The sequence below is a fragment of the Phoca vitulina genome, unplaced genomic scaffold, assembly GCF_004348235.1.
Source record: "Phoca vitulina isolate PV1807 unplaced genomic scaffold, GSC_HSeal_1.0 scaffold43, whole genome shotgun sequence".
In the NCBI taxonomy this organism is placed as follows: domain Eukaryota; kingdom Metazoa; phylum Chordata; class Mammalia; order Carnivora; family Phocidae; genus Phoca; species Phoca vitulina.
In genome coordinates, this window is record NW_022589746.1 from 7,563,225 (window position 1) to 7,577,768 (window position 14,544).

Below are 14,544 nucleotides of genomic sequence, written 5' to 3' on the forward strand. Positions count from 1 at the left end.
TTGTCTTAGTTATCAGTGTCTACTTACGGTCACGACGATGCCAGTTCCTTGCTGCATAAGTAATGAACATGTGTGTATTTTGCTAATTCTTAAAAAATCTCTTTTGAGTAGAGTGAAACTTTGCTCCAAAATAATTTGTGGTGACTTGAACTACAGCAGTGGTTCCACCATTTGCACTAATTTATTTGTTCTTGTGGTTTGTGTATCCAACCATTTACATATATATTCACACAAGTAGCTCTAACCTCTCTGAATTTGGTGGTGAGACTTTAGCTTTTTTAAATAGATTTTTTTTAAGGGTTGCCTGGGTGGCGCAGTCAGTTAAGCATCTGCCTTCAGCTCAGGTCATGATCCCAGGGTCCTGGGATCAAGTCCCGCATCAGGCTCCTTGGTCAATGGGGAGCCTGCTTCTCCCTCTGCCTCTGCCTGCCACTCCCCCTGCTTGTGCTCTCTCTCTCTCTGACAAATAAATAAATAAAATCTTTTAAAAAAATTGATTTTTTTTAACTTGGAGCCCACATTCTTAGAACATCGTCATGATGTACTTAAGGACTAGAAATGATGTGTTTTAAATGCAAATTACATAAGTAGGCCATTACCTAGAGTCTGGAGAGTTAGGCTGTTATCAAAATTGCGACTGATAGATAGGTTTGACTTAGCAGTGTTTAGAAGCAGGGGGCTAGATACAGTGAACCATTAGTCGCATGTGTGATTTTTAAGATACCTACATATTGAGGCTTAATTGATGGCAGAAGTCTCTCCTCTGGTTTTATTTTGAGTGTTTTGCTTTCAAAATATCATGTACTTGTGTTCTCACCAACAGTGGCTCCAACTCAAGGTGTGTGAACAGACTTGACCTGAGATAATATTCCTGTGGTGATATTAGAATGGGAGAGGTGATGCGTGATGGAATGTCAAACTAGTGTACCTCTAGATTTGCATTGACACATTTGAGTCATGTGAATGTTAAAATAATTGTAAAAATAAGATAGGTCGGTGTATCTACTTAATATTATGTTTATACATTGTATAAAAAGATGTGTGCCAATGGGCAAAATGAACACTGAGCAAATCCTGAGAAACCCTACTAATTCGCTTGGGATTTTCCTAATGAACTGCTGAATTGACAGTTATGGCTGTGTGTAGTGGTGATTTACACTAATTACTAGTCATTTAAACCTGCTAATAGATCCTTCCCCACCTGGACCTGTGTTGTCAAGAATGCCAGGTGGAATGACTTGAGTTTTGTTGTTTTTTTTTTTTTAAGAGATTCAAAGGGTTTAGACCTGGGGGAACCCAGACATATCAGTTTCATCTGTTATAATTACATTTAGCCTTGTATCAAAAAGCTGATCTAAAAGAAGTAGTTTATATAGGATAAGTATTTCTTTCTTCAAGGCAATTTCTTATTAACCTTTGGTGCAAAGTGGGATGAAGGGATAAAGAATATGACAAAAACAAAAAACAAAAAACAAAAAAAAACAACTACCCAGAACTGTGAACTCCCATGGAAAAGTGTGAAGGTCTTGTAATAACCACATTGTCAGGCTGGGAATATGGTGAAGTGTTATCATTGGAGTTCTGAAGACCTGTAAAGAGGGAGAAGTCAACTAAGATTTTTCTTATATCCTGCTTGATATTTCTTTTTACAGTATTTCATGTAAGTGAATGGGATACAACACCATAATTTTATTGGAATGGTAGAATATAAATATATGTTTTTAAAGAATATTATTCCCCATCTGGTAGGTGAAATTTTTGTCTGGTTCATGTTTCTACTTGGCAACTTAAAAAAAAAAACAAACTTCATTTTTTGGAGAAGATACAGTTTGGTACCTCCATAGTTCATGGAGAAGTTGACCCTCCATGGTTATAGTGCCCTGCCAAAGGCCACTCAGCAGATGGGTGGCTGAGCAAAAACAAATCTGTCTCAATCTCAGACCATCTGCTCCACTCTAAAATATACTGTCTTCACATTTCTTCATAGAAGAGTAGCTCTTCTCTTAATTTACATCTCTGTGATTCTGAGCTTTCTATCTGATTTAGGTTTTTCTTAAATTAGGCAGATAAAATCATATTTTATTGGCAATTTTTTGGTTTATAATGCATCGATTTTCTTATTTGAACCTCAGAAACAATTCCTTGAAATATGTTAAGTATTTTGCCACTTAACAGATGGGAAAGCTCAGACTGATTTACCTGAAATCCCTTGGATAGTTATGCACTGGATCTGAATCCTATGTCCTCTGATGCAGTGACTTACTCATTTCCTATGCTGTCAAATTATCAAGATTGAATACCCCATTAATTTTCAAAATATATTTTGAGATGTCTGAGTTACCCTATAGGTTATGTGGAGCACATTTAAAAGACACTGTAAAAAGGTAAATTAACTTGTCTTTGAATTAGAAATCCAGGACTGCTAAAACAGAAACAAAAGTAGAGATATGTCATCAGGGCTGTAACTACCTATATCCCTCTGTGCAGATTTGCCTATTTTTCCAGCAATAGATGGACTCAGAAATGGAGGTCAACTCAAGGAAACAGTCAAACAATCCACAGAGGCAACTCTCTGTCTCTGAATTTGGTGGTGTAAGCCACCAATTTTTTTTTTTTTTTTTGTAAGCCACCTTCTTTTGTAAGCCACCACTTTAGGCTGGTAATGGTGGTTGGGAAGGTGAGGGTCCAAGTTGAATAGCAGTGTTATATGGCAGAGAACTTGAACCAATCTTTAGGAATATGGTATATCTAGATTCTCTAGCAGTCATGAAGAATGAGGTAGATATAGATCTCCTAAAAGATAATGATCTCTAAAAAAATGATATCTAAAACATATTAATAATTTAAAATATGTAGTTTTTACAAAGTGAGCCCATGAATGGGAAAAGCCATTCTGTATACTTGTATATGAGCATATGTATGTAAATGCATAGAAGAAGACCTGAAAAGGTGCACATCCAAAGGTCATCAAACTCCAATTGGTGATGCCTGGGAGGGAGGTTAAGGGAGAATAAATATAATTAAATTTGGAAAGAGAGTTTTCAGTTTTTCAATATTGTTTGAATTTTCAATAAGGAAAATGTTTTTATTTATGTGTGATTCAAAAACATGAAGTATTGGGGGGCGGAGCAAGATGGCGGAGGAGTAGGAGACCTGGATTTCGTGTCCTCTCAGGAATTCAGCTGGATAGGGATCAAACCATTCTGAACACCTACAAACTCAACAGGAGATCGAAGAAAAGAAGAGCAACAACCCTCTGAACAGAAAAGCGACCACTTTCTGGAAGGTAGGACGTGTGGAGAAATGAATCCGAGGTGATATTTGGGAGGATAGACGGCGGGGGAGGGGCCTCCATTGGCCGCTTCTGGCAAGTGATAGAGCCACGGAGCACAAAATCGGAAATTTCAGAAGTCGGCTCCGCTGAGGGACGTCACTCCGGTGGCTAAGTGGGGGGTGGAACCCTCGCGGGACAGTGTGGTCTCAGGACCCTCGGGGTCACAGAAGGACCGGGGGTGCCTGAGTGCAGCAGAGCTCCCAGGGATCGGAGCAGGGAAGCCGGCTGCAGAGACAGAGCCCAGGCACGGGCTCTCAGCTCGGGGTTGCCATAAACCGTGATCTGTGGCACAGTCGGGCCACTGCTCCTCCAGCAGGGACCCAACAAGCGGCAGATCCGGTGAGACTCACCTTCTTCCCCCGGAAGGAGCGGCGCGGGAGTGCACCGCGGGGATCTGCTGGGTTTGGAGACTCCACCCGGGGTCGGGTGCCAGAGAGAGAAACGTGAGCCGGGTGAGCACGGAGTGCGGCCGGAGACCGGGGAGACGGGAGTGACTGACTGCTTTTCTCTGGGGGCGCACTGAGGAGCGGGACCCCGAGTTCTCGGCTCCTCCGGGGCGGAGACTGGGAGGCCGCCATTTTCACTCTCCGCCTCCAAAGCTGTAGGGAAAGCTTGCAGGGAACAAAAGCTCCTGAGAGCAAACCCGAGCAGATTACTTAGCCCGGACCGGGCAAGGGCGGGGCAATTCCGCCTCCGGCAAAGACATTTGGGAACCAAGACAACAGGCCCCTCCCCCAGAAGATCAGCAAGAACAGCCAGCCAAGACCAGGTTTACCGATCAGTGAGAACAGCAGAACTCCAGCGCTAGGGGAATACTGCACATAGAATTCATGGCTTTTTTACCATGATTCTTTAGTCTTTCAAAGTTAATTATTTTTTTTAACTGTCTTTTTTTCTTTTATCTTTTTTTTTTTGAATTTTTCTTTTTCCCTTTTTCAACCAACATCTTATCAATCCCTTTTTAAAAAAAACATTTTTATTTTTCATTTTTAGAGTCATATTCTATCCCTTCATAGTAGTTACCCGTATTTTTGGCATATATATATAAGTTGTTCTCTCTTTAAAATTTTGAGATAGTTTCTTCTAACAGATCAAAATATACTCTAAATCTCTAGTGTATGGTTTTTTTCTACTCCCCTGCCTGATCACATTCTCTCCCTTTTTTCTTTCTTTTTTTTTTTAAATCCTCTTCTTTCTTTTTTCAAACAACTTATCAATTCCTTTTATAAAATTTTTTATAATTTCCATCTTTACAGTCATATTCCATCCCTTCATCATATCAACCCTTATTTTTGTACATATATAAGTTTTTCTTTCTTTAAAATTTTGGGAGGCACTTTCTTTTAACAGACCAAAATACACCCAAAATCTAGTGTGGCACTGATCTATAAACCAGCCTGATCATATTTGATCACATTCTGTTTTTGTTTTGTTTTGTTTTGTTCTGTTTTTGTTTGTTTTTATCTTTATCTTTATCTTTTTCTTTTTTCTTTTTTTCTTTCTTTTTCTTTTTTCTCTCTTTCCCTTTCTTTTCCCACTGCTTCAGGTCTTTTCTGATTTGTTTAGAGTATATTCTCTGGGGACGTTGTTACCCTGCTAGCATTTTGTTCTCTCATTAATCTATTCTCCTCTGCACAAAATGACAAGACGGAAAAAATCACCTCAACAAAAAGAACAAGAGGTAGTACCGACTGCCAGGGACCTACTCAATACGGACATTAGTACGATGTCAGATCTAGAGTTCAGAATCATCACTTTAAAGATACTAGCTGGGCTTGAAAAAAGCATGGAAGTTATTAGAGAAACCCTTTCTGGAGAAGTAAAAGAACTAAAATCTAACCAAGTAGAAATCAAAAAGGCTATTAATGAGGTGCAATCAAACATGGGGGCGCTAACTGCTAGGATAAATGAGGCAGAAGAGAGAATCAGTGATATAGAACACCAAATGATGGAAAATAAAGAAGCTGAGTTAAAGAGAGATAAACAACTACTGGATCACGAGGGCAGAATTCGAGAGATAAACGATACCATAAGACGAAACAACATTAGAATAATTGGGATCCCAGAAGAAGAAGAAAGAGAGAGAGGGGCAGAAGGTATAATGGAGCAAATTATAGCAGAGAACTTCCCTAATTTGGGGAGGGAAACAGGCATCAAAATCCAGGAAGCACAGAGAACCCCTCTCAAAATCAATAAAAATAGGTCAACACCCCGACATCTAATAGTAAAACTTACGAGTCTCAGAGACAAAGAGAAAATCCTGAAAGCAGCTCGGGAGAAGAGATCTGTAACCTACAATGGTAGAAACATTAGATTGGCAACAGACTTATCCACAGAGACCTGGCAGGCCAGAAAGGACTGGCAGGACATATTCAGAGCACTAAATGAGAAAAATATGCAGCCAAGAATACTATATCCAGCTAGGCTGTCATTGAAAATTGAAGGAGAGATAAAAAGCTTCCAGGACAAACAAAAACTAAAGGAATTTGCAAACACGAAACCAGCCCTACAAGAAATCTTGAAAGGGGTCCTCTAAGCAAAGAGAGAGCCTAAAAGCAACATAGACCAGAAAGGAACACGAACAATATACAGTAGCAATCACTTTACAGGCAATACAATGACACTAAATTCCTATCTTTCAATAGTTACCCTGAATGTAAATGGGCTAAATGCCCCAATCAAAAGACACAGGCTATCAGACTGGATTAAAACACAAGACCCATCGATATGCTGTCTGCAAGAGACTCATTTTAGACCCAAAGACACCCCCAGATTGAAAGTGAGGGGGTGGAAAACCATTTACCATGCTAATGGACACCAAAAGAAAGCTGGGGTGGCAATCCTTATATCAGACAAATTAGATTTTAAACCAAAGACTGTAATAAGAGATGAGGAAGGACACTATATCCTACTTAAAGGGTCTATCCAACAAGAAGATCTAACAATTGTAAATATCTATGCCCCTAACATGGGAGCAGCCAATTATATAAGGCAATTAATAACAAAAGCAAAGAAACACATCGACAACAATACAATAATAGTGGGGGACTTTAACACCCCCCTCACTGAAATGGACAGATCGTCTAAGCAAAAGATCAACAAGGAAATAAAGAATTTAAATGACACACTGGACCAAATGGACTTCACAGACATATTCAGAATATTGCATCCCAAAGCAACGGAATACACATTCTTCTCTAGTGCCCATGGAACATTCTCCAGAAACAATCACATCCTAGGTCATAAATCAGGTCTCAACCGGTACCAGAGGATTGGGATCATCCCCTGCATATTTTCAGACCACAATGGTTTGAAACTAGAACTCAATCACAAGAGGAAAGTCGGAAAGAACTCAAATCCATGGAGGCTAAAGAGCATCCTACTGAAGAATGAATGGGTCAACCAGGAAATTAAAGAAGATTTAAAAAAATTCATGGAAACCAATGAAAATGAAAACACAACTATTCAAAATCTTTGGGATGCAGCAAAGGCAGTCCTAAGAGGAAAGTATATAGCAATACAAGCCTTTCTCAACAAACAAGAAAGGTCTCAAGTACACAACCTAACCCTACACCTAAAGAAGCTGGAGAAAGAACAGCAAATAAAGCCTAAACCCAGCAGGAGAAGAGAAATCATAAAGATCAGAGCAGAAATCAATGAAATAGAAACCAAAAGAACAGTAGAACAGATCAACGAAACTAGGAGCTGGTTCTTTGAAAGAATTAACAAGATTGATAAACCCCTGGCCAGACTTATCAAAAAGAAAAGAGAAATGACCCAAATCAACAAAATCATGAATGAAAGAGGAGAGATCACAACCAACACCAAAGAAATACAAACAATTATAAGAACATATTATGAGCACCTCTATGCCAGCAAATTAGATAACCTGGAAGAAATGGATGCATTCCTAGAGATGTATCAACTACCAAAACTGAACCAGGAAGAAATAGAAAACCTGAACAGACCTATAAGCACTAAGGAAATTGAAGCAGTCATCAAAAATCTCCCAAAACACAAAAGCCCAGGTCCAGATGGCTTCCCAGGGGAATTCTACCAAACATTTAAAGAAGAATTAATACCTATTCTTCTGAAACTGTTCCAAAAAATAGAAATGGAAGGAAAACTTCCAAACTCGTTTTATGAGGCCACCATTACCTTGATCCCCAAACCAGACAAAGACCCCATCAAAAAGGAGAATTACAGACCAATATCCCTGATGAACATGGATGCAAAAATTCTCACCAAAATACTAGCCAATAGGATCCAACAGTACATTAAAAGGATTATTCACCACGACCAAGTGGGATTTATCCCTGGGCTGCAAGGTTGGTTCAACATCCGGAAATCAATCAGCGTGATACAATACATTAACCAAAGAAAGAACAAGAATCATATGATCCTCTCAATAGATGCAGAAAAAGCATTTGACAAAGTACAGCATCCTTTCTTGATCAAAACTCTTCAGAGTATAGGCATAGAGGGTACATACCTCAATATCATAAAAGCCATCTATGAAAAACCGACAGCAAATATCATTCTCAATGGGGAAAGTCTGAGAGCTTTCCCCCTAAGGTCAGGAATGCGGCAGGGATGTCCACTATCACCACTGCTATTCAACATAGTTTTGGAAGTCCTAGCCACAGCAATCAGACAACAAAAAGAAATGAAAGGCATCCAAATCAGCAAAGAAGAAGTCAAACTCTCACTCTTTGCAGATGATATGATACTTTATGTGGAAAACCCCAAAGACTCCACCCCAAAACTGCTAGAACTCATACAGGAATTCAGTCAAGTGGCAGGATATAAAATCAATGCACAGAAGTCAGTGGCATTCCTATACACCAACAACAAGTCAGAAGAAAGAGAAATTAAGGAGTCGATCCCATTTACAATTGCACCCAAAACCATAAGATACCTAGGAATAAATCTAACCAAAGAGGCAAAGGATCTGTACTCAGAAAACTATAAAATACTCATGAAAGAAATTGAGGAAGACACAAAGAAATGGAAAAACGTTCCATGCTCATGGATTGGAAGAACAAATATTGTGAAGATGTCAGTGCTACCTAGAGCAATCTACACATTCAATGCAATCCCCATCAAAATACCATCCACTTTCTTCAAAGAAATGGAACAAATAATCCTAAAATTTGTATGGACTCAGAAAAGACCCCGCATAGCCAGAGGAATGTTGAAAAAGAAAAGCAAAGCTGGCGGCATCACAATTCCGGACTTCAAGCTCTACTACCAAGCTGTCATCATCAAGACAGTATGGTACTGGCACAAAAACAGACACATAGATCAATGGAACAGAAGAGAGAGCCCAGAAATGGACCCTCAACTATATGGTCAACTAATCTTTGACAAAGCAGGAAAGAATGTCCAATGGAAAAAAGACAGTCTCTTCAACAAATGGTGTTGGGAAAATTGGACAGCCACATGCAGAAGAATGAAACTGGACCATTTCCTTACACCACACACAAAAATAGACTCCAAATGTTTGAAAGACCTCAGTGTGAGACAGGAGTCCATCAAAATCCTAAAGGAGAACACAGGCAGCAACCTCTTCGACCTCAGCCGCAGCAACTTCTTCCTAGAAACATCGCCAAAGGCAAGGGAAGCAAGGGCAAAAATGAACTATTGGGACTTCATCAAGATAAAAAGCTTTTGCAAAGCAAAGGAAACAGTCAACAAAACCAAAAGACAACTGACAGAATGGGAGAAGATATTTGCAAATGACATATCAGATAAAGGGCTAGTATCCAAAATCTATAAAGAGCTTCTTAAACTCAACATCCAAAGAACAAATGATCCAATCAAGAAATGGGCAGAAGACATGAACAGACATTTTTCCAAAGAAGACATCCAAATGGCCAACAGACACATGAAAAAGTGCTCAACATCGCTCGGCATCAGGGAAATCCAAATCAAAACCTCAATGAGATACCACCTCACACCAGTCAGAATGGCTAAAATTAACAAGTCAGGAAATGACAGATGTTGGCGGGGATGCGGAGAAAGGGGAACCCTCCTACACTGTTGATGGGAATGCAAGCTGGTGCAGCCACTCTGGAAAACAGTATGGAGGTTCCTCAAAAAGTTGAAAATAGAGCTACCATATGATCCAGCAATTGCACTATTGGGTATTTACCCCAAAGATACAAAAGTAGGGACCTGAAAGGGTACGTGCACTCCGATGTTTATAGCAGCAATGTCCACAATAGCCAAACTGTGGAAAGAGCCAAGATGTCCATCAACAGATGAATGGATAAAGAAGAGGTGGTATATATATACAATGGAATATTATGCAGCCATCAAAAGGAATGAGATCCTGCCATTTGCAACGACGTGGATGGAACTGGAGGGTATTATGCTGAGCGAAATAAGTCAAACAGAGAAAGACATGTATCATATGACCTCACTGCTATGAGGAATTCTTAATCTCAGGAAACAAACTGAGGGTTGCTGGAGTGGGTGGTGGGGTGGGAGGGATGGGGTGACTGCGTGATGGACACTGGGGAGGGTATGTGCTTTGGTAAGCGCTGTGAATTGTGCAAGACTGTTGAATCTCAGATCTGTACCTCTGAAACAAATAATGCAATATATGTTAAGAAAGAAAAAAAGAAGAAGAAGAATGTAGCAGGAGGGGAAGAATAAAGGGGGGGAATCGGAGGGGGAGAAGAACCATGAGAGACGATGGACTCTGAAAAACAAACTGAGGGTTCTAGAGGGGAGGGGGTGGGAGGATGAGTTAGCCTGATGATGGGTATTGTTGAGGGCACGTTCTGCATGGAGCATTGGGTGTTATGCACAAACAATGAATCATGGAACACTATATCTAAAACTAATGATGTAATGTATGGGGATTAACATAACAATAAAAAATTAAAAAACAACAACAACAACAAAAAAAACATGAAGTATTTTCCATAAGGGGTGACCTGGAAATGGATATTGTAAGCTAAAGGAGGAAAAACATGAGCAAAGGTATGAGGATGCTAAAATAGAGTGGTTGATTACTATGCAGTTTTTATAGGTAATAACAAGAGAGATGATCTGTGACTTATGTAGTCCCAAATTATCAGTTGCAGTTCAGTTAAGGTAATGGTATGTTTCAATAGGTTTTTAAGTGGATTAGGCAGATATATCCTTGGAAGCCAAATGGTTTGATGGATATCTCAGTTGGAAACCTAATTGATTTCATACAGTCTCTCCAGTGCGCACAAAGCCAGATGCTGTGTGTGGTTCTTCTTGAGAATTTTTTCCCCTTAAGTCTAGGTGATTGTCAGGCAGAGGAGAACAATGACCAGTATGTATTTTAAATGGAAGAAAAGGTACATAGCCAGGCTGCTAGCTTAAGGTTTCTTATTCTTGTGAAAGTACACGTCTTGATAACATTGGGGTTGTATCCACATGAAGAGTATGACTAACCTTTTGTCTGCTTGCTTTGGGTACTGTTCTGGGCAGCCTAGGTAGACATTTAGACAGAAGCACTTTCTCTGACTCAATTTTTCAGGAAAATAAACGTCATGTATAATGTATAAGAAGCAGATAGGCATACATGCTGTGCTGTATTTCTTTTACATTCTGACGTGGTCTGTTTTTGAAGCACTCAGTAATGTAAAGCATACGACCTAAGGGTTGCTTTTACAATTGACACTCATTGTAAGGGCAAGCAACGTTTTTTCATATTGAAGTTGGAAAACTTAAATTTCTCAGTTATAGTAAGACTTGATTGAAAAAATGAAAGATGAAGGACAAGATGATAGCTTGCAATTGTTTGTGAGTTTGAGCTCTCACTGCAGAGGTTTATAGAATGTTACACTTTATTTCTTGTGCCTGGTGTTAGGAGTCATTTTGATTTTTGGCCATTTAGTTGGTCTTTAATGAATGAATGAGACCCTTTATTTTCCCCTGACTAAACTTTATTTCTGGGAAGTGGGAACAGAGGCTTAACATAAATGCCATAGTATGGTTTAGCTGTAAAATGTTCAAGGTTATTTGAAGAAACACTCACCTAAATTAAGGAATACTTTTGGTAGTTCACTGTAAAAGGTCACAAGTTAGGGTAATGATTCTGTTGCCTAAAATAACCAGACTATTTTTCTTTAGAGCAAAACAAAACAGATGATCCTAGAGAGCTCTGATGTATTGTTTCATATTTTCCTAAAAGGGGTACACAACATTTTCTTCCTGCTCAGCTTTTCTATTACATCTGTGTGTATTTTTAGGAGGAGAAGGGCAAAGTGAGAGGGAGAAGAGGAAGGATGGGTCAGAAGAAAGTGCGTTGAGTCTCTTGACGGACAGAGAGTTGCCTCTCTGGATTGTTTGTTTACTCTTGCTAACTCCCACTGTCTGGAAGAATATCTTGTAACAGTCATGTCAGTCTGTGGCAAAATGAAATTGGTGTGGCAGGATTAATTCATTCCAAATCCATGTGGTTTTCAAGGATCTTTAAAATAAATGCAAGCTGGTATAGCGATCCATATTTTAACATTTTGAGCAAAGTGAAGCATGAAACAATCGAAATACATCCAGGATATAAACTTTACCAAAAATGACCTTTTCTTGAAAATACTAGAACATTTTGGATATTATGAACAGGGGCATAATTATTGATTTGTGTTTTCAAACACTATTTCTCCAAAGTAGAATCCATTTAAGAATCAGTTTTAAAAAAATGAGTGGTACTTCATTAGTTGCCAAAGAAAGAAATGACAATATACAAAACTAAGGTTAGTGGCTCCCTTATTTTGAGTTCTTGTTATGTTCTTGACACTGTGATAAGCTCTTGACTTACATTATCTCATTTATGTTTCTCTACGGGGATGGTATAGTTATTATAATTACTATATCATTTTCCAGGGAAGGAAACCAAAAATAAGAAAAGTTAGCAGGTATTAAGTGGTGAGGCCAGGATTATTGCTTAGGTAACTGTTTATAGAATCCAAGTTCTTAACTGTTACATTATAGTCATTCTGAAGTAATTAATGGATACAGGTCTGAAATCAGTCTGGTGGTGCCCTGGGAACAGTTCTCATAGATTCCTGAGAGCTATGTGTTACATATTTAGGAATTTTGTGAGCTGATGTATAAACTTTGACTTTGAAATCAGCAGTTATTATTTTTGTCACAGAAATGGGCAAATGCTACAAATCAGGGCATTTTTTTTTTTTTTTTGAGGAATTGGTTCACTAGCGTACCATTTAATAATACAGGATTCTACTAGCACTGTTTGAGTATAGCTTCCAAACCCTCACATTTTAAATGGATAAGATCAGAATAAATGCTTTGAGTATCAGATTTTTTACCCCGTAGCATTTGTCTTGGTTTGATAAATTGTAATTAATATAGTTAGAACTGAGAAAATTAAATTTAAAAGAATTTATTCCTAAATGTCAAAGTAGAAGAGAGGTTCTTTCCTAGCTTCCAGTCCTCTGTCTGAGGATTTTGGAAAGAAAGCTCTTGTCTGGCTGACTGCAGATTATGAAGGCGGTAGCTGTGCCCAGATCTGGGAGTTTGTTTTGACGACTAGCTGAGATAGTCTGAGGAGGAATGGAAAGACATTTGGCTGGGGTCACAGAAACCCATGACAGGAGGATGGAGGATTCCAGCGAGGGAAGGTTCATTTAAAAAAAAAAACAAAGCAGAACAAAACATGGGTGCCAGGAAGGTTTGTGGGGTATGAGTAACCCCAGTGGCCAAGATGACATGTTCCTTTCCTCCACAAAAGAATTTTAATTCTGGAACTCTAGCTCTTCATCTTGCCTTGAAACCATAAAGCATCATTGTCTGCTGATAAGAATCATTCTAGTGGTAGTGGTTCAATTTAATAAATACTTAAACATTGAAAATTGTAATTTTGATACATTATATCATGTTATCAAATTTATCCTCCTAATGTTCTTTTTATGAAGACGATATTGTCTCACTTACATTTAGTGTTTAATGTATTTATAATGTTCTTCTGTTAAGAAAATCCTCCTTTGAGCATCTTCCCAGACCCAGTTGGATTGCCTGCTGGATCCTGCTTATCGAAAGCAAAAGCCTGCATGCATGATAATGTACTTGTTCCTGATTGGGGTAGTTCTAACTCACCAGGTAGTTCTTACCCTGTTTCCTTCACCACCTTGATAGTTACCTTTTGGGATTTTCAGAATTTATGGGGTTATTGATTGGAGTGGAAGTTTCAAAGGAAGGAAAGAGGAGGGGAAAAGTATGATTGAGAAAAACAATACATACATACATACACCCATCCATCCATCCATCCATCCCAGGACAGAGCAGAAAATCATATTGCCACAACTCAAGTTAGAGGCCAAATATGTATCCTACTTGAGTAAAACAAAGTAATTGTTTTCTTTCTGGATGAAGAGAAGCCTGTGTAAAAGGTTTTTTTGTACCAATTCAATTTTCTATTTATTAACTTCAATATTAGTTTGAGGCAAGTATTTTTCTATTCTTTATATTTTTTTAATGAGCTGGCTGCATGGTAGATTAGAACTGAATGCTTGAGAGTCCAAGAAATCTGGCTTTTTAATACTGCCTTGAAAAATTTAGTTATTGTGACTTTGGGAAAGTAACCTAACTTCTCTGTTTTCTTGTCCGTACAATGATAGTAATAATCCTTATAGACAACCACAGGAGGTACTGATAAAGCTCTGAGTGCAATGCCTAGGAGAGTAGGCACTCAATAAATGGTTAGCTATCGTTTCAGCTATCGTTATCCATAAATTCAAAAATGGATTAAAACGTGTGAGCAGAATAGATAATGTATTTTGATGATTTAGGAGCTGCTATTAGAGAGTTGACAAGTACTCTTTTTCTTCTATGAATGAAACTGATATATAATAAGGTAAATTGGGTCTGGTTGCTTGATGATGGTGGTGGTGGCAGCAGCAATGATGGTGTCTTTTCCTCTTTCCACACAGAATGTTCCCCCAGACCTCTCCATCTGCACCTTTGTGCTGGAACAGTCTCTCTCTGTCCGGGCCCTGCAGGAAATGCTGGCTAACACGGTGGAGAAGTCAGAAGGGGCAAGTACTTAATTTATGTATACTTGTAGTATTTTAATGAACTCATTGACTTGTATGAATGGTTTCGTTCATAGGTGTTGGAGGTTTTCTTTTTGCTGAAATTAAGTCAATGCATTTTACTTGTGATTTCCTTAAGTTTGACTTTCTGCTTTGTCCAGCAGACCTGTGATA

General features: G+C 38.8%; 1 protein-coding gene across 2 annotated transcripts in view; it reads left to right on the forward strand.

The window, feature by feature from the left end:
* RYR2 (ryanodine receptor 2) overlaps positions 1–14,544 on the forward strand; it is a 739,460-nt gene that overhangs the window by 266,954 nt on the left and 457,962 nt on the right. For both annotated transcript variants that reach the window (XM_032430318.1, XM_032430320.1), the window contains exon 3: positions 14,269–14,373. In XM_032430318.1, coding sequence (XP_032286209.1) covers positions 14,269–14,373 — 105 coding nt within the window. The remainder of the gene's footprint in view (positions 1–14,268; positions 14,374–14,544) is intronic.